Source organism: Barbus barbus (assembly GCF_936440315.1).
Source record: "Barbus barbus genome assembly, chromosome: 21".
Lineage (NCBI taxonomy): Eukaryota > Metazoa > Chordata > Actinopteri > Cypriniformes > Cyprinidae > Barbus > Barbus barbus.
The window spans coordinates 27767105-27788037 of NC_136749.1; the positions used below are offsets into that span (position 1 = coordinate 27767105).

At 35.3% G+C, this 20933-nt stretch overlaps 2 protein-coding genes across 3 annotated transcripts in view; one reads left to right on the forward strand and one right to left on the reverse strand.

Annotated features, from left to right (window-relative positions):
* The window catches only part of LOC306887933 (raftlin-like), an 84953-nt gene extending 74893 nt beyond the window's left edge, over window positions 1-10060 (reverse strand). Inside the window, exon 1 of one of the 2 annotated variants that reach the window (XM_079445983.1) lies at window positions 9683-10060. The gene's annotated coding sequence lies outside the window, so the exon portion shown is untranslated. The remainder of the gene's footprint in view (window positions 1-9682) is intronic. The other variant, XM_079445984.1, reaches the window with a different exon arrangement.
* LOC306887842 (cysteine-rich venom protein pseudecin-like) lies at window positions 285-20129 on the forward strand (the record flags this gene model as incomplete). Its single annotated transcript, XM_079445842.1, has 11 exons — window positions 285-455; window positions 9631-9764; window positions 10107-10150; window positions 11073-11173; window positions 17155-17158; window positions 17255-17355; window positions 17448-17538; window positions 18518-18660; window positions 19621-19706; window positions 19793-19875; window positions 19987-20129. 11 exons carry the CDS (start codon window positions 285-287, stop codon window positions 20127-20129), a joined length of 1101 nt encoding a protein of 366 aa, XP_079301968.1.
* Between the last annotated feature and the right edge of the window lie 804 nt (window positions 20130-20933).

Sequence of the window (20933 nt, forward strand, 5' to 3'; positions counted from 1 at the left end):
TACAGAACCACAAAACTCCAATTTCGATTTCAATCTCATTACGACTAACTCCATTCACGTTCTGCTTTCTTTCAGGTGTTTCCCATGTGGAAAGTAATCTGTCCATTTTCTCACGTACCACATTAATTTGCCTCGGCATGCACAGCAAAAGAGTGGACATTGCTGTTCTACAGTTCCTTTCAGCCAGGTACTGCCTCATCCTGTGCTTGTTTGGCAGAAAGCAACCAATTAAGGGCACACCAGATTACAAAATCGGCTAGGAAATAAATAAATAAGAGGCATAAATGGGCTTCGGCTCATCATGGGAGCCCAATCTCTCAACTGGCAGGCTGGGAATTAACATGTCCAGCCAGCGAGAGGCCAAAAGTGCTCTCTGTTCGTCAGCCAAAGCGCCCTCCTTTTCCAAATCTAAAGTGACAGCCGCCGACAGTCGCGAGCGGATCAGAAGGGTGCAGGTAATATCCCATTGTGGCCAGCTGATTAAACCTAGGGTGGGCCATTGATGAAGAATACTCTCTATTATGTTCCTGTCTAATTACAGCGGCCAGGACGTATAATCTGAGAGGCGGTGACGGCCGAGGGTTCTAGAGAATACACGGTTAATGAGGTGAGCGGCTCGAATGAAAAGGTGAGAATCAATCACAGAAAATCAAGGAGCAGATTGTTCATTAGGAGTCAGGATAATGCACAGCGTGCCGGCAACTCCAGCGGCAGGGCAACTTTAATTAGGGCCCAGACGAGAGGCCATGCAGATTTATGAACGCTGTCATAAAAATCACTGTTTCCAGTGACATGGACGTGAATGGATGCGTTCGGCTATCCGTGGCTGAATCCAGTCGGGGAAATGGCATCTCGGGTACAACGGTCATGCATCAGCAATTGGATTTTTTTAATCTGATTGATTGAACGAATGAAGTCCGGAAAGAGTTTAGACTTGTAGTGATTTTTTGGCACGGGAAGTCAAAAGGAAATGGGCGCACAACTGATTTTGATTCGGTAAATTGGAACAGGCTGTTTAATGAGAATTCATTGAAAGGTGGGACTATTTGTCCATTGAGAATTGATTGTGAAAAGTGGGTGTGAAAAATGTAGGTTATTTTTTAAGCTGATACGTTTATTCAGGAAGGATGCATTAAATTGATCAAAAAAATTAAAAAAGGTAAATCTATTTATAATGTTGCTAAAGATTTATAGTAATTTTCTAGTACATTTTAAAGGATTTTCAAATAAATGCTATTCTTTCTAGCTTTCTATTTATAAAAATATCATGGTTTCCACAAAAATATTAAGCAGCACTTTTCTACATTGATAATAATAAAACATGGAGTAATGATGCTGAAAATTCAGCTTTGCATCACAGAAATAAATTACATTTTAAAATCAATTCAAATAGAAAAAAGCTATTTTACATTGTAAAAATATATCACAATTTTTTGCTGTGTTTTTAATAAAAAAGATGCGGCTTTAGTGAGTAAATATCAAAATATAATTTAACTGTGCAGAGTAATACCAGGAACATGCTTTAAAAACAAAAAAGTAAACAGTCAGTTCTGATTTCATGTTGGTTCGCGAGAATTTTTGTATTATAGAACCTGAATGTTACTGAATGTCAAATGTTTCGACTCTGTAAACAGTACTTTTATCCTAAAAGGCAGGTCAGCTCTCTTTCAAATATCAATCAGATGGAAAAACAACAGACTGCCCCTAAAATAGCCGTCTTTGACATAACAACTTGCAAAAAAGTGGCTTTTTCAGACATCGCTCCATGTTGCTCTCTCTAGAGGCAACAGGCTAAGCGTGTGGTCCGTCAGAGAGAGAAAGCAAGCAAAATAAAAAAACGAAAGAGGTGGTACAGCGCGTGAGGAAAACAAAGTTGGTTGGAGGGTTGATATTTGCATAGCTGATAGAGACGAGGAGGGGGGCCATGAAACGAAGAGGCGAGGTATTTTTAGAGCTGACAGAGGAAGTGGGAGATGTTTATGATTTCAGAGCGACTACTCCCTCCCCGAGGTTCTGCTTCACGCTATGAGTTTTTGGCAGCATTGTCTCTCTAGTCAACCTGGCAACAGCTCCCTCATGCACTGTAGACTGACAAGAAAAGAGTTCACTTCCAGTATTGCACTAGTCCACGTTCATTTGTTCCACAACCTCTTTGTGCTTAGCAAGTGTCTTATATCTTTCAGGAAATGTTTGTAAAAATTATAATTTTCCCAGCAACAACCCATCAGGGAAAAGCGATGAGCCACCTATGATGACCCCGCTCGGTTTCAGCATTCCTCACTGCTCTAATTCAATAACTGCGTGCAAAGGACAAAACTTCAATGTCACGGTTTGCGGCTCTGTTCAAAGCTGCGGTTCAGCTCGTGTTTAGAGATGCATTCCCTCAAAGAGAGACTCAAAAACACTACTCTTCCTTTGACCCATTTTTTTAATGTGGCAAATAAGGCACAAGGCATGGTTTCCTGACTCATGTTTTGTCGGTTCAGCAGGGAGAATGCTCTCCTGGGGTAGGAATGAGGCAGTCTCCCTGTTTGGACTTCCTCCTTCCTTCCTGGACGTCCTGATCTCAACAAAGATCCCTCACCTGAGCAGGACATTGTGAGGGAATGTGAACACACTTGAAGAGATGATGTCACTGTCAAGATCCAAACAAGACAAAAACCACTCTAAAAGCGTTAGATTAGAAATACTATATGCTAGTATAATAAATATGCTTAAAATATATAGAGGGATTTTTTTGAGGGGGCAAAGATGAATTAGGGAAATTTTGACTTGTGGGCACTTATGAACCATAATGGATAATGTTACTAAAAGTTAAAAAATAATATGTTTGTATAATTACTGGCACTGTTTAATATTATCAGTTATTTGTTTTTATTGTATTATTTTAACATATTTATTTTTGGACTATTTTCAGACCAATTTTCAGACAAAAACCTCCATCCTCCAAAAAATTCCATCTGTTTTTTTTTTTTTGCTTTTTTTTTTTTTTTTGTCAGTTTTTCATTTTGTCAGTCTCATATTTTTAGGTTCAGTCATTTGAAAAGGTTAGTCAGTTATTGAAAATATTCTTTTCAAAAATGTCCAAAGTTATTTTCAGGAGCCTGATAAAAATGCTTATTTCAAAGAAAAATATCTGGATATATATGTATGTGTATATATATATATATATATATATATATATATATATGTGTGTGTGTGTGTGTGTGTGTGTGTAACTAATATGATAATTTATTTATTTTTAACCATATTTATTTTAATCATATTACATTTTCCATTATGTGTGTGTGCATAATATTATATATACAAGAAATTCAAATCATCATAGTGTTATTTATGCATTTTTATTAATTGTATCATGGTAAACACTGGCTATACTCTCTAAAAATTCCCAATGAAAAAAATGCATTTTGAAAAAAATCCATTGTGGAACGGCATGCGGCAATGTTCTTATTTTCTACATTTGCTGTAAAACTGTTAGACAAAGTTGATCAGTTAGCAAAAATATCTAATTAACTTATCAAAGATGCAAAAAAAAAAGATGATTATGATTACTAAATAAATGCAAATAGGTTTAATAGAATAATTTGAAAATTCTGACTTGTAAACGGGTAAGATTTTCAGAAAATAAAGCCTTACTTTTCTGTGTTCTTTCATAAAGCTATCATATGCCAAAATAAGGAAGACTGCTTTTACTTTTGGGTGAAGTATTCTGTTTAACGAGAGATGCACAAACACCATGTTTTACTCTGAGGACTCATTTCCTGGGTAAACAATGTCAAGCCTAAACAAAATGTCACAGCATAATTTAGACAAAAACTGGGGTTGATTGGTGTCTTGGGAAAGCGTTCCTACTGTATGTCCCTACAAGCTCCAGAACCTTGTGTTCCTGGCCGCTGCTTCACTGCTTGCTTATGGATAATTAGAAGAAATAGGAACTCAGGTACAATAAAAGCCACAATTATAGATTGAATCCAATTTCAGACACACTGCAACTCGTCTGACAGATTGTCTCTTTAAAATCCCTCTCTCTGCAGCCCTTCGGACGGGGGGGGGGGGGGGGGGGGGGTACTTTCCCTTTTGTTCGGCATGAACCTAGAAAACCCATCCGCTCAGCGTCCAAGGTCTGGGCACGGACACGCTGGAAACCCAGACACAGCGGATAGAATTGCCATGGGAACGGGCCCCTTGACAACGATTTCATACTCAAGAGAAGAAAAGAGAGCCTTCCCTCTCATCTTCGCTTTCTCTTGCTTTCACTCTTTCTCTGATTCTAATTTGGATTATATGCCTTTTCAGTTTTACAAGACAAATATAATTTGCTTTATTAAAGAGCTGGGCGGTATCACGGTGGAACCCTGTGATTGTAGAAATATGTCAGAGATTTTTGCAATAGACTTTTTATTGTATTAACTATATGGTTATGAGTAAATTATATTCTTTATATTATATTTTGTGTTAAAAAAAAATTCAACTGCACAAGACAAATTACTTATGAAGCGAATGCATGTCAGCTACTTTATTTGAAATGATATCATCGTTTCTTAAATTTCGTTTTTTTGTCAGATTTTTTAAGGGATAAAATAAGATATTTTGAGGAATGCTCAAAACAGTTGAGAGTAACCATTGACTTCCATAGTATAGAAAATAATACTATGGAAGTCCATGGCTAACCATCAACTGTTAGGTTACCAACATTCTTCAAAATATCTTCTATAGTGAACTATTCCTTCAAGTGTTTTAAAATTTATCATTTGTTATGAATAATCAGATTTTTCAGTTTATGTCATTCAGATAAAAAGAGAAAACAGCAAAATCCAAGTTTTTTCTGTCGGTAAAGTAAAAAATTAATTATTTGTATCCTAAAAAATGGGCATTACCTGTGGTCACTGAATATATAAACCATTTTAGAATGCGAAAAATGAATATATTGTGACTATACACTTAAAATGAATGGTTGAAAGGTTACTACAGCAATGCTAAAGAACCATTTTTGCTTCCCTAAAGTTCTTAAAAATCAATGTTCTTTATTGGCATCTATGGTTCCATGAAGAACATTTAACATCCATGGAACCTTTCCACTGCTCAGAAGGATCTTTAGATTTTTTTAATGTTCATGCTAAGAGAAAAAAATTTAGTTTTAAGAACTGTTCACTGAAAGTTTAATTGGGGAACCCAAAATAGGAATCGCTGCAAAAAAAAAATCTTTTTTTTTATTTTTAGGAGTTTATAGAACCTTTTGAGAGCCCATTGATGTTAAATGTTGTTCATGGAACTCTCTATGCCAATAAAAAACCTTTGTTTTCAAGAAAAAAATGAAGTTTTCTATCATAGCACCCACCCCAGTGCCCATATGTGAGACAGTATGCTGTGCGAAAGTGTGAGACTGTTTTCAGTGGAAACAATCCAGTAAATTTGTAAAGTGAGAATGAAAGCATTTCGTCTCTTTTTCTTGAAACAATGCACTTTACCAGAAAGTGATCTGAATCTGTCCTCTTTTAAAGCAAAGCTGAACTTCTGTTGCACTCAAGCAAAGTATCGACATGTCCTTCTCGAACACGACTCAATCAATATCGCTGCAATTTTCCCGGCCACTCGTTACCAAGCAAGTCGATGAGTCTTCAAAAAAATATTAAAGCTGTTTTATTCTGCGTGTGTTTTCCTGCAGCTCTTGCATATTTCCCGCTTTGATTGTTCTGTGTTGTGCCTAGGCATCGCCAGAGGCCTGAATATTTGTGGCAGAAGCTCGTCGCTGCGACAGGAGGGAAGAACCTAATCTTTGCGCACATCCTGGAAGCGTAATCCGTTCAAAGTGGCACCTCACGCAGGAGAAGAACAAAAATTACCATTCATCCTCCATCAAGGCGCACAGCTAAAGCTGCGTTTCATCTCCTCGACTGACTCAGCTGCGGAGAAGGTGCCGAGTGCGTGGCACAGACAGCGAATGTGACATCTGATTTGTAGGCTGTCTAATCACAGGAGAGGGTGAGGAGAGGAGATCCTGCCCTAATTGAACGCGAGGAGAAGCCATTCAGAGATCACAGGTACAGCGCCTGACGAATAACACACTGGGCTTTCTGCGCGTCACGTCTCGGAAGGATGTCCTAATTAAGTTTCAAATGCACTAAGGCGTTCCAATTATCTAAATTAGGTTTAATTGAGCACAAGAGAGGATTCTCTGTCCTAATTAGGTTACCAAAATATTGAAGCTTCACGTGTATTAATCATGTTCCTAACACACCAGCCAGCTTCCGATGATGATACAGGTAGAATAAACAGCTGCAGGAGTCAAAGACGCAATTAGCTACACTTTTGCTGCGTGTGACTTATAAGGTGAAGGAAATTTCAGATTAAGTTGTTATTCACAAGATTTTCTAATAAGAAAAAGGCCACCACTGTTAAAGACAGTAGAAGAGATCTTAACAAACGTGCTCAAATCTACTTCCAATAGTCCCAAACTTATGTATTTTTCATCAAAGACCTACTTATGCCTTCCACATTAATAATAATATTATTTAAGGTGACCAATGCATCCTGTTTGTCCTGGCCAGGATTTCTAAATTGCCTAAAATGTCCTGGTTTTGGCTTTGTTTTCATACTTGTTGAAGGTAATGAGTAATCTTTACACAGAACTGACTGTGAAAACCTGGACATTTTAGGCAATTTAAAAATCCTGGTCAGGACATGCGTGAGGAAAAGAGCCCACATATGGTCATCCAATATATTTTTCATATATTGAGTAACTAATGTTAATAATAATAGCTGTATAGTCAATAATTGTCTCATTAGTGTCAAGCATCACTATTATTAGTTACTCTAGTGATCTGAATAAACCCCTAACTAAAGTATTAAACTTAAATATGTTACTTGACCTGTCATTTTTGTTGCTACTGTTTTGAATGATACACTGTTTAAAAGAAAAAACAAACCACTCACAGCACCCTAGCATCACATCAGAGACTTTTGCACAGGTAGGTACCACTCTTTCTGAAAATGCACAAAATCGAGTTTGTTTGGTATTTGTTTTTTCTCCCAAGGAAGTTAATAATAATAATAATAATTCATTACATTTATATGGCGCTTTTCTGCTTTTCTAAGCACTCAAAGCGCTCTACATTGTGAGGGGTGGTGTCTCCTCGTCCACCACCAGTGTGCAGCATCCACCTGGATGATGCGACGGCAGCCATAGTGCGCCAGAACGCCCACCACACACCAGCTTACTGGTGGAGAGGAGACAGAGTGATGAAGCCAATCAGTGTAAGGGGATGATTAGGAGGCCATGATGGTCAGAGACCAATGGGGAAATTTGGCCAGGATGCCGAGGTCACACCTCTACTCTTTTCGAAAGACATCCTGGGATTTTTAATGACCACAGAGAGTCAGGACCTCGGTTTAACGTCTCATCCGAAAGACGGTGCTTTTTTGACAGTATAGTGTCCCCGTCACTATACTGGGGCATTAGGACCCACACAGACCGCAGGGTGAGCACCCCCTGCTGGCCTCACTAACACCTCTTCCAACAGCAACCTAGTTTTCCCAGGAGGTCTCCCATCCAGGTACTGACCAGGCTCAACCCTGCTTAGCTTCAGTGGGCAACCAGTCTTGGGCTACAGGGTGATATGGCTGTGAGTTGTAATAAAAGGGTCCTGCTGATGCACATATGACACTGAAGTCAGCATTACTTTCCAGCAACTCTCTAATAGCGAGTATGCGTGTGGTCGGAGGTGACTAGCCCGTGATATGATGCACCAGATTCCTCCATGACAACAGCAGCTCTGTGTGTCGGCTCCTGAGGCGCCCGGCGCAGCGCGACTCAATGCACACAGCCTCTGAACCGCCGTCTGGAACTGATTAATGACAGTTTGCCCTCTCTGTTCTCTTTTCTTACATTCCTTTCTTAAAGGGCGTTCACACTGACAGCGATTTGCGTCCGCAAGACATTCATTTATAATAAGAGTTGGCAATTTCTGGCAATATGACTGACAGGCACCGTTAGCGGGACCGCCTACTAGCATCAACAGCACAATTAGACTGTGTATAGATTAGCATACTAACATACTACTTATTCTCTTTCAGCAGTATTTAGTATGCATGCTGTGTACAGTATGCAAATGTTCTATATATGTATGTAAGGAATACTTTGATAAACTAGTACATTTGAGAAAATGTGAAGTACACAACAGAGAAAAGTGCAACAATGCAATGCACTCAACATGACCTTCCAATTTTGGCATTGATTTTTAAAATTTTTAACTCTTTCTTGACTGATTTGATCAGAGTGCCAAACGTTTTTAAACAAAAGTTTAAATTAAATTAATAATTAATTGTTAAACATTAAAAAACTTAAATGTTCTAATATATATATGCAAATTAGAAAATTAGATGTTGCCTTTAGAAAATACAGTAAGTGTAAGCTAAAGTACTAAAATTGCTAAAACTGGTAAAACATTTTTTTAAGAAAAACATCAAGTAAGAAAGTACGTGCAATTACTAAAATTTAAAATAAAAAATACTAAAATTTAAAATAAAAAAAATATTAAATTTTTTAAGTAAATTTTAAATTCAAATATAACAATAAAATGTAATTTAAAATAATAATAATATTTTTTTTAAAATAAATTACACTTAAATATCACTTTCAAAAATGTCAATGTATATGATAATGTTTAATTTTTATGCGAAAAGCTGTGCAAAAGCTTAAAATAAAAATTAACCCTAAAGGTTATTTTTATGTTTAATTTGATGATCAACAGGATATTTTGTTGGGCTTTTGGTTTATATTTCTGCACTGTTGTGTAAGGAAGCCCCGCCTACAGTGAAATCTCATTGGTTCAAAATTACGCTACACATAACAATAGCTGATACTACAGTTGTGATGAAACAAAAGTAGCAACAGGTCTTTTATTTTGTACTGTGATGTACATCCGAGAGAAACGGATTAACGAAATAGAATAATTGTAGGACGGGGACTTGTTTCTGTCCGTCGGATGTTGATTGGATGATGGATCTGAATGTGAGCTTGCAGCTGACTTTAAGAAAGGGATGGGCTTATGCACACTAAATGACTGGAGAAGTCTGTTGTTTGACCACAAGATCAAAAAAAGTAAAAAAATAAAACATTCACACATGAACTGTTCACAGTATGATCAATAACATGCATTTAGAAAATAGCTGAATTTTGATTTCATGCCGACGACTTTAAACACTAAATATCTACAGATTGTTCTACATTTGCTGCATTTTTGCTTTCAGTGTGAATACAAATAATGCTGTTTAACTTGACTTAGTGAATGCATGCTCCACAGTTATTTAAATACATCCGATTATAATACACCCAAAATCCTTTGATTTCAGACAAACAACCGAAACGAGGTGCTGAAGAAACACTTCTTTAAAAAGCCAACAGTCAAGCATTGAAGGCAAGTATGCAGTCTTCCTGTCAGTATCACACTTTGTACATGTGACTCAAACTAAACCATTGATCTGTGTGATAGGCTTTACAAGGAGTGTCTGTGTTAACGCATCAAGACGTTTGCTGTGGCGCATCACACAGTGGCAAACTTGTGGCTTGTGGCTTCCCATGATTGATTCTTTATCACAGCACTGTTGTCGTGTTTGCTTTCCTCCTAGACAGACAGCATGCTTCATGAAGTGAGGAAATCAATGGAGACAGACCGCTTACCTGTTGTGGAGCTGTTGACACACGGAGGCTGCAAGTTTGAGTCAGCGATCCACTGTCCTGCCCGTGAACCACGAGAGCGGAGGTACGTTTCCCGTTGGATTTGACGACACTGTAATACCAAGAAGCGAGGATCCCGAGCGGATCAGTCCTCCTGCGGCAGGCAGCTAGCGGAGCGCAGAAAACACACTTTGCGTGCTGCCGTTAGGTCATGCTCAAAGTATGTCTGTGTAATGTTCTGCAAGCTCAGGGAAACCACATCCTCTGACATACCTCCTGTATCCTGCTGCCTGCGTGCCGTCTGTCTCTCTCTCGCTCTCTCTGACTGTCTCTGAGATGACAGACCGAGCTGACCCAGACACAGTTCGCTCCCCCTCTCTCTCTCTCTTTCTCTCTCTCTCTCGGCTTCTTCAGTTCCTGCCCACAGACTGAAGAATCCAACTGAGGAGAATGAGAAGGAGGAGGTGCTGAGTACGAGAGCGAGAGAGGGGAAGGGAGATGGATAAAAGGGAGAAAAAGAGATTATTTTAGAAATGACAGGATAAAGCAATGGTAAGAGCTCCGCATGCGGGAGGACCGAAAGAGCAAGGAAATAAGCAAAATACTGTAAACAGAGTGAAAAATCAGCAATGAGTTCTCTGTAGGATCTCAATTGTTTCTCAAAGAGGTTAAATGGAGAGCAACTTAGTTACATATTAAAATAGCTAAATATATTAAAATAGAAAATAGTTATTTTAATTGTAATAGTATTTGACATTTTTACTGTATTTTTATTATGTAAATGTAGCCTTGGTAAAATTTTCATTTTAAAAACAGTAGAATAGAATATTTACACCGCATCTTTCTGTATGTTAACAATTATTTGCATGACTTGCACGACTGTTGTGCTCCAAAATGGAAACATGAATGAAACAAAAGTGATCTATACAACACATAAATTAAGCTTTCTGAAATAATGGTAGATTTGTATTCAGCTTTTCCGTTACAGGAATGAATTACATTTTAAAATACATAAGTTATTTAATTGTAATAGTATTAATAATTATTTATTTATTATATTAACATTGACAATATTATATGACATAATAATTATTTTAATAAAATAATAAATATTTTTTAATGACTCTTTTTACTGTATTTTTGATCAGATAAAGGAGGTCAGTATATTTTATATTATATTTTGTATATATAGTTCATTCAAGAACATTTACATGGCTTCTTTCTATATAACAAGTTAAATGTGCAATTTCCATGACTGTTGAGCTATAAAAAGGATGAAAACATGCAACTCAGGTGTTATATACTGAAACTACTGAATGATAGCTTTGTGTAAGAAACAGACCAAAAATTATTAGAAAAGTCAGTATTAAGTATATCTTTCTGTCCACCAAAGCTCAAGAAGTCAGTGAAGGCAAAACACCACCAGTTCTTGAAAAAGCAATGGTCCAGATTGAGTACATGGAACAGAGAATGACATTCGAGAGCTTCAAGGAGGTGAGTAAAACCTTTTTAAATCCTCTAGAGTAGAGACAATGTCTCAAATGTGCTCAGATTTGCAGATACCAAAGCATGCAATCAAAATGACCCTAACCAAAAGTAAATTATCCAGATCACTGTGCCCTTACTGTATGAAAACACTTCTCTCTTTTTCTTCTGTTTTCAGAGTTTTGAGAGAAACAAAGTTGGCTTCAGTGAAACGTAACTGAGCAGTGAAAGAGTGACCTGTGAGCTCTCCTCTGGGGAGGTTTTGTGGCAGTGGCTTGTTCTGGGGTGAGAGGGTCTGTGTCTGCCGGCCCCGCTAGAGACATGTATTTTTCATAAACCCCAGACATGGCCCCCTATAGTTGTGAATCCATTATTCAGACCGGTCTGAGAGACAAAAACACGACAGCCCTGTCCGAATCACACCATAATCACTGTAATTTTAGCCATCCCATCTGTATGATGAAAATGACACACCAGCATTTCATCAGAAGTTTAAGTGTTTTAATGGGAAACATTGTCTTTGAGGTACTCGAGAAGATTGACGTTCCCATTTCAAAGACTGTTGATGGTGATTTTATGCACAGCAGAGGACACAACTGACCCCAGGACACAAATTAATGACATGAGCCGAGATGAAAGAATATGAATCTTTCTGAAACAGGAAATCCTTGTGGCGACTGATCCTTGTCTCAAGTACAATCTTTGATAACTACTCATCATGAGGTAGGCTGTTCAATTTTTAAAATACTTGACAATATAATACTTCATATATATATATATATGTGTGTGTGTGTGTGTGTGTGTGTGTGTGTGTGTGTGTGTGTGTGTGATATATATATATATATATATATATATATATATATATATATATATAATGTAAAATTATATTGTAAAGTCCACAATTATAATATAATAATCATAATATAATTAATGTTTTGTATAATTTTTAAATGTGTGTGTGTGTGCATGTTTATGTGGTTTATGAGGACACAAATTTGTACAATGACATGGGTATGACAGAGGTATTACAATATGAAGGTGGTTTATGAGGACACTGCCTATGTCCCCATAATTCAAAAGGCTTAAAAAAAAACATACTAAATGGTGTTTTTTTGAAAATCTAAAAATGCACAAAGTCTCCTGTGAGGGCTAAGTTTAGGTGTAGGGTTGGTGTAGGGCAATAGCACACACAGTTAGTTCAGTATAAAAACCATTACGCCTATGGAGAGTCCCCATAAACCACAAAAAACAACATGTGTGTGTCTGTGTGTGCGTGTGTGTGTGTGTGTGTGTGTGTGTGTGTGTATACACACACATACAAGTTATTCTTGCAAATAAACTGAAATATTTGAATGCATTTTCTGCACATTTCTAAGTCACTAATCAAAGCAAATTATCACAAATAATGAAACATTTTGTACTAATTAGAAAAATATGCTCTCAGACTCCTGGACCCCACTGTATGTCAAAAAACAAAACTGGAGATCGTTTGATATGTCAACCAAACGAGTCTCTTTCATTGAAGCTTGAAGAGGAAGGAGAGATTGTGGGAAATGAGAGCTCCCACTGCGTAATTACCGCTGCGTTTATTGCGAACTAATCACTGCGTAATCCCTGTGAAAATAAAGAGCACTACGGCATCGCTGAACACTTCACTAACTGCATTGTTAGAGGAAAACAAAAAGTGTGCAGTGCAGCAGAAGACGAGTAAACTCACTCCTGCTTCCACAGCAGATCTCTGTCTTCATCAGCGCTGATGCTCTCGCTGGACCAAAACAAGCCTTACACACAGAAGACACGCACTGCATGACCTCTGGTGACCTTTCGTCTGATGCTGAGATTCCCATATTTCAGACAGGCTCATAAATCTGCCTATATTTGGCTATTGTGAGGCTGATATCATGCTGATAAATGTCTTCCGAAACTAAAATATTAATACCATTTATTAGCTTTATAGTTTTACAATATAAATTATTATTAAATATAGCATAAAAAGTGACCCCAGAAACATTAACTTTATATCAGCAATCAGCCACCTTGCTTTGAAAACCACTTGAAATGACAGATAGCTTTGAAATCCAAAAGAAACCTTTTGGGGGAAACCTTTGAATTCAAGGTGATTTTTAAACAAAATGTATCAACGCACATATAAGACCTCCTGAAGAAACTTTGTGTGTGTGAAATCTAGATATTGGTGCCACAGTGCCTCCTGCTGGTCAGACAGTCGTGTGTCTGTCGAGGCATCAGAGCTCATGTTCCTGTGGGTGTTTTTCTCTGCCTGGACCTGGTTTAATTTGACTAAGATGAATGGTTTTGTATATATTTTCTTTCAGAATCCTTTTTGAAAGAAGTGTAAACCCTTACATTAAGTCAAGTCAAGTCAAGCAGTGACTTACTCCCATCTAAATCATTTGTCTAATTGTTGTGGAATTATGTATGCCGTTTCAATGATTTCAAAAGAAACACTACATGTAGTATTTGTACTTCGTCACGCAACAACACTATTTAAGCAAACTGCAAAAAAGCTCAGAGGGTTGTTAGAAATGGTGACACGTGTCAGCATCAGAAATATACATTTTCCTTTGAATTATTACGTCATTTTGATGTTTAAAAATCTATCCCTTTCTGTTTATTTATATATCTATTTATAGTTTATATACCAGTATAATATTATAATTTATATGTGATATAATGTGTATATTTATTATACATATTTATAATTTATAAATTAATATATTATTTATTTATTTATTTATTTATATTTAGGTTTATTATATTGTAAAAAGTATTTACAGATAGATGCTATACACTGTGTGTGTGTGTGTGTGTGTGTGTGTGTGTGTGTGTGTGTGTGTGTCTCTCTCTCTCTCTCTCTCTCTCTTCCTATATATATATATATATATATATATCAGATATAATTTATCTGTCTGTTTATTTATATATCTATTTATAGTTTATACACCAGTATAATATTATAATTTATATTTAATATAATGTGTATATTTACTATACATATTTATAGTTTATAATATTTATAGTTTATAAATTAATTTATTATTAATTTATATTTAGGATTATTATATTGTAAAAAGTATTTACAGATAGATGGATGCTATATACAATGTGTGTGTGTGTGTGTGTGTGTGTGTGTGTATGTGAAGTTTACACACACACACACACACACACACACACATACAGTATATATATATATATATATGAAGTTTAACCTTCTAAGATAAATTCTAACGTATGGAAGTGAACAAAAGGACCTGAATATATTTGCAACATTGTACTAATTATATATTATATAAGTTTTATTATAAAATTTGATCAATTATATCATTTAATCTAAAATATAATATAAATCAGATATATAATTATATCCCATTGAAGTATTTTAAACAATAATTTTAGATACAGATAGATATTAGATAGATACAGTAGAAGGATGATATATGTGTCCAAATGTACAAAGTTAATTAATAGTTCAGATTTTCATTGATATTTTTTAAACACGGAAGTAATGACCCGAATACATACCTGAAAATATATTTTTCAGTCTTTCTAGGTCACAAATCAAGGAAAATTGTTACAAGTAATGTAACATTTTGTTATATATTATATGAATTATATTATTGCATTTGATCTTATTTAATATAAATTAAAAATATAAGATATACTGAAAAAATCACTCATAAATCACATGCAATTACAAAGAAATTGCATGTAATACTGAATTAAATGTGACATTTTGAGGTAGAAAAACTGAAATAGTATTTTCTTGTATTTGTATTTTGTACAAAATGTATATTCTTCATTTACAACTTCATAAAACGATTTTTGAGTTGTTGTTTTTTAAGTGTGTCTAATGAATCCTATGTAAATACAATATGTAATATATTACAAATACAAAATGATGGTTCATTGTAAATGATTTGCCTTTGCTTGACATCTGAATGTCCAGGCTGAGCGCTCAGCCTGCTGTAAATACTTCATTTATCACTCAGCGATTGTACTCCTGAGAGGCATCGTGCTCGTCACTAACTGCAGGAATATAAACCTGTCAGTCCTGCAGCAGAGTAATGCCATCGAATAAATCAAATCATCCTGTTAAGACAAGGGAAGGAATAGTTCAATAGTTACAATGATGTAAAAAGAGTCAGTTCCATGCAATAGACTGTCATGCTTTGAAAGATTACATCTCATTGCATTATAACCCTCTGCAAAACCACTGTAAAGCCCCGGAGACACAGCTGATGTGACACAACGCTTTAAGCTTTAATGGTTTTTATCTGATATAACTCTAATGTTTCTGTTTGTTAATTATCCAGGTCAAATGTATGCTTATTTTGCTCAGTCAGACAGAACCTGGTGTCATAAATCCCTTGATGAAATACAGTACACAATAGCAAACGTCACACTGTAATAGTCTGAATGCACGAGGGCGATTGTCTACAGTTTCTATTTCATTCTGACTAATTATTCCTCTCAATAAGAAGTATAATGTGCATTCTTTAGCTATACGCTCTGGTCCATTGCCACGTTGTCCGTTCGATTTATCATTGTTGCTTTGTTTGCAGGTTCTTTAGACATCTTGCCTCATTCTTCTGCGGGTTAATTCACGCTGTTCTTTAAACTAAACCTACACCCTTGTGTTTGCACTCTCATGTTTGCTTCTACTATTAACCTCTTAGGTTTTGTATTGTTTTCTGAACATATTGCTCAAGTGGTGTCACATGTCACTGCTGACATGGGAATATGTTCCTGAGGTCATTAAGATGCTGGGAATATAAAGAGAATAGTGTGGGACTTGACCACAACATCTCGGCTTGACCACATCATATGGGCAGGTGAGGAGCAGACATAAGAATGCAGATCGGATTGTTATCAACTATATTTTATTTTGCATATATCTGAGAAAGGGCTATAAATGAAGCTTTTAGAACTGAAATGTGAGTTTATTCATAACATTTTGACTGCAATTGTAGTCGATTTTTTTTTATTTTATATTCTAAATTATAGTTCATCTTTACACTTTATATTTTAAATTGTATTTTTAAACGTATTTTGTTGTTTTTAATATGAAACATATTTTTTACTATTTATATTTTAAAAGAACTACAAAAGGAGTTTTCAAAATGGAAATTTGACTTTCATCCTAACATTTGAACTGGAAACATTTTACAATATTCTAAATTATTTGTTATTTTCTACTTTTTTATTTTATTTTTTTTACAATTTATACTACGAAATGAGCTTTCAAAATTGAAATTTCAGTTTCTTCCTGACATTTTTACTGTGAATATAGTAAAAAAAAAAATTAAATATTCTAAATTATTTTTCTTACGACCTGTATTTTAAATTAAAAAATATTTTTTAATAGAAAAAAAATCATTAAAAAATTACTTTATTTAAAAATATTTTACAAAATTTACAAAAAAATCTAAATATACTTTTTTTTTTTTTTTTACAATTTATAATATTTTAAATTATGTGTGTGAATTTATATATATATATATATATATATATATATATATATATATATATATGTGTGTGTGTGTGTGTATGGGTGTATATTTTCAAACAATAATTTTAAATCATTAATTTTTTACTACTTTGTTTTTTTTTTTTTTTTACATACCGCCTCTACAATCTGTTGGACAGAAGGACGCAAAAATGTTTGCAGTAACAGTTTGTATCCTGGGGTTGCTCCATATGAGCGCTGCCTGCAGCTTGGTGAGTTTGATTTTTAATAAATAGCTCTTTTGCTTATGATACTGGCAACTTATTATTTGCTATGAGTAACATTTGACTAAATTTGTTTCTAATTATTTTAAAAATGTCATGAACATGCTTGAAATCAGTTCTGTAATATATATATATTAAGCATAAACATTTGTTATAGTTTCATTATAGATGTGATTTTGTTATCAATAAGCAAAAATAATCATCTTTCATATTTGTCTCTTTTAATGTGATGGGATTTCCAGTCAGGTAAGCATATATTACCATACTGCCTAATATAAATCTGGTTAATATGCATCATCTGAAAATACTTCAGACTGATTGTTCTATCTTTTCCCCTCACAGGCGTCTGTACGGACCTGACTTCTGTCCAGCAGGAGATCGTGGATGTGCACAATGCCTACCGAATGGCTGTGGAGCCAGCTGCCAGCAACATGCTCAAAATGGTAAATCATTCCCTTGTAATTCACATTTTAAACATGCATCTTAGTGAAATGCTGTCAGATGCTGAATGGAAAGTGTTTTGTGTCATTTATAGAGTTGGAGCGATGCTGTGGCACAGTCAGCTCAAGGCTGGATTGATCAGTGTAACATGACACATGGACCACCGAGCAGCCGCATGATTGACGGTATGCTACCCACAATTACAGTCAGTTCATTTATTATTAGGGCGATTTTCATAATACATAGTGCTACCAGCTGTTACTGTATATATTTGAACAAATTGGAATCTGCATTGACCCCAAAACCAATTTGGATACTTAAATCAGTAATAACAAATATAAATATTAATGCATAGATAATAAATCTTTGAACAACTGAACTTTTCAGTGTCTTTTAATTAATTGCTGTTTTGATGATTTTTAATAACTACAGCTGTGATTCATCACAAACAAAAAAGTCACACAATACTTCCTTCATCTTCAACACTATTTTTTTCTTTTTAAAAAAGAAACTTAAAATGTACCTGTGTACTATATTTGTTATATAAATATAATTTGCTTCAATATTTTGTTATGATATTTTGTATGTCTTGCATTAAAAAAAATTACAAAAAGTGGCTTAACTGTCCAAATACATTTTGAGGCCACAGCATATGCAGCCAAAGCAATTTAGACCTGAGAAAACAGAAGATTTCTTTCATCAACGCACATGCATATAGACCTAATATTTATACAGGAGGATTGTGCAAGTGTTGACATGCTGACTAGTCCATACAGATGAAGGAGGAAATGCAGGAAGAAATGACAGTGTGTGTCACAGGTCGCAGACGGGTTTCACTTCAGGATTTGACACTGAACGAACCAATACAGCACTGAAGTTTATTACTGTACATCGTAAGAAAAATGCATTGAAAAACGGAAAAGGATCCATTGAGTTTGCAATGCATAATTAAAAATACTAGTTAAACATTTCTGAAAATCATTACGTAAAATTCCTTTGTATTAACATCGGGCCCTCTTTTACAGGCTTTAGTGTTCAAAATAAAAAAAGGTCCTTAAAATCATTAAAAACATCAAATATAATTTTATCATTTCAACCAGGCTGCAGCCCACCAGATGCAGTCCTGCAGTTTCCCTCATTGAATAATTTCTCTCCAATGGACAGGATATGAAATGGGTGAAAATCTCTTTAAGGCCTCTGCGGTTTATTCATGGACTGATGTGATAAATGCCTGGCACAGCGAAGTCAACAATTATGAATATCCCACCGGATCCACCAACGGTCAGCCGATTGGACATTACACACAGGTGATTATTCATTTGGATTTCTAAACTACGTTCATATATTTCAAATGGCAACAAGGATTAATTTATTAATTTTTTTAGTGAAATGCCAGTAGCTTTTAGTTTATATAACAGTCATGTATAATTTGCTGCTTAAAATATTTTATATATATATATATATATACTTATTACGTATAAAAAAAGGGGAAAAAATAATAAAGGAAGGAAAGAAAGATTTTTTTAGACAGATTTTAGGAGCTCTTTAAAGGGATAGTTCAACCAAAAATGAAATTCTGTCATTATTTACTCACCCTCATGTTGTTCCAAACCTGTATGAGTTTCTTTCTCCTGTTGAACACAAAACAAGATATTTTGAAGAGTGTTGGTGACCAAACAGTTGACGGTAGCCATTGACTTCCATAGTATGGAGAAAAAGAAAATACCATGGGAATCTATGGCTACTGGTCATCTCTATGCCACTTAAACACCCCCTCATGAAAAATAGATTTTAACAGTTTTAAAAAGACTGTCATGAAATATATACTTTAAAGATTATACTTAAGTGCATACTTAAGTGTAATGTTTTCAGACCCTTAACTGCATGTTATTCACGATTAACTGATTATAGTGTATTATAGTTCACTTTTTTTAAAATGCAGTTGAAGAGTGCTTTTTGGACCCACTTAAGTAGGACTTAATATAGGATTTCATAATTTACTCTACTGTACTCTTCTTGGGGTGTAGTATGTTAGAGAACACTTTTTTAAAGCATAACCTTTTTTAAAGCATAACCATTATTAAATTTGACAAGTTTATAAAGTTTTTTTAAGTGTGTTAAGTAAGTGTGGCATGTACTGTACTGTAAGTGCACTACAGATGCACATTTAATACAATGAAGCACACGTCCTTTTTCAGCAGAATTACAATGCATGTGCTTGTAGTATCATTAAATGGCACATTGTAAGATGGAGTGCTTGTGTTCAGGTGGTGTGGTACGGCTCGTATGAGGTCGGCTGTGCCGTGGCTCAGTGTGAAAGCTCCTACTTCTACGGATGCCATTACTACCGCGCGTACGTCTATGTGATATTTTAAGGTTTTATTTCCAAATTAAACACAATTTGAGTTGTGTTCATCCATGTTTCTTCTTCCATTTCAGAGGGAATTTCAGAGGAGTCCCGCCGTACTCGCTGGGCGATCCGTGTGCTGCTTGTCCGGACGACTGTGAAGACGGTCTGTGCAGTAAGTGCATTTCTGTTTTTAGTTGCAAAATGATCCTAAACGATGACATGAATGCAACTCTGAGAAGAGTTTATTGCTTCACTGACTTTCAATTCTCTCTTCTACTTCTAGCTAATCCCTGTCCGTACATCAACACATTCAGCAACTGCGATGAACTGAAAGAAATGGCCACTTGTGACCACTCCGTCATGAGCCAGTGGTGTCCAGCCAGTTGTCTGTGTGGAGAAAAAATCATCCCCATTGCGAGGAAATGAAATCTTCCATGGCCATATGGCATGAAGTACGGCCTTTTTGGATAGTTGTAGCACATCTTTCCTATAATGTGAAATATTCTAACTTCTGTTCTTTCTATGTGGAATACCTCAAATATGATTATTAAAAATCAAGGGTACTGTACTTTAATAATATGATGGAAAAAGGCCAGTCTGCATTGTTTTGCATTATTACCTCAAACTTTTTTTTCTCAGCAAAGCTTATACAATCACATATAAGTAAAACCATTTGTGTTTTATAAGCCTTGTAAACCCACATACTGAAAACAATAGCTGGAGAAAGCACAACTTAAGACTGTGAAAACAGGATACGTCACAAATGATGGACTACTGGCAGAGAAACGTTCGGTCACTCCATGCATAGTATGCTGGGATGTTCCTGTAATTATATTTTCTGCACCACAATCCAGCAGTTAATATAATTACATCACTAAATATTTTTTTATATTTATTACATTTATTATACTTGCAGACTGCAGTTTACAGTAGAACTATATATACTCACACAAAGTAAATAAGCAGTGGAAAAAAACAATTATATAACCACATCAGCTGTGAGAAATAACAAAGAGAAAATCCTTTGTAAATAATAAGAATTGTTATTATTGCATAATAAAACATCTTACATTATTATTATTTTATGGGCTTAAGACATGCAGGAAAAAAATCTACTAAATAATAATTAGATACTGGCACATATTCTTAATTACAGTGCAAAAGTACATGATGTTTCATTTGTAATAGCCTAAGTGTCCAGCAGATGACTCTGTTGCACACTGTATGAGC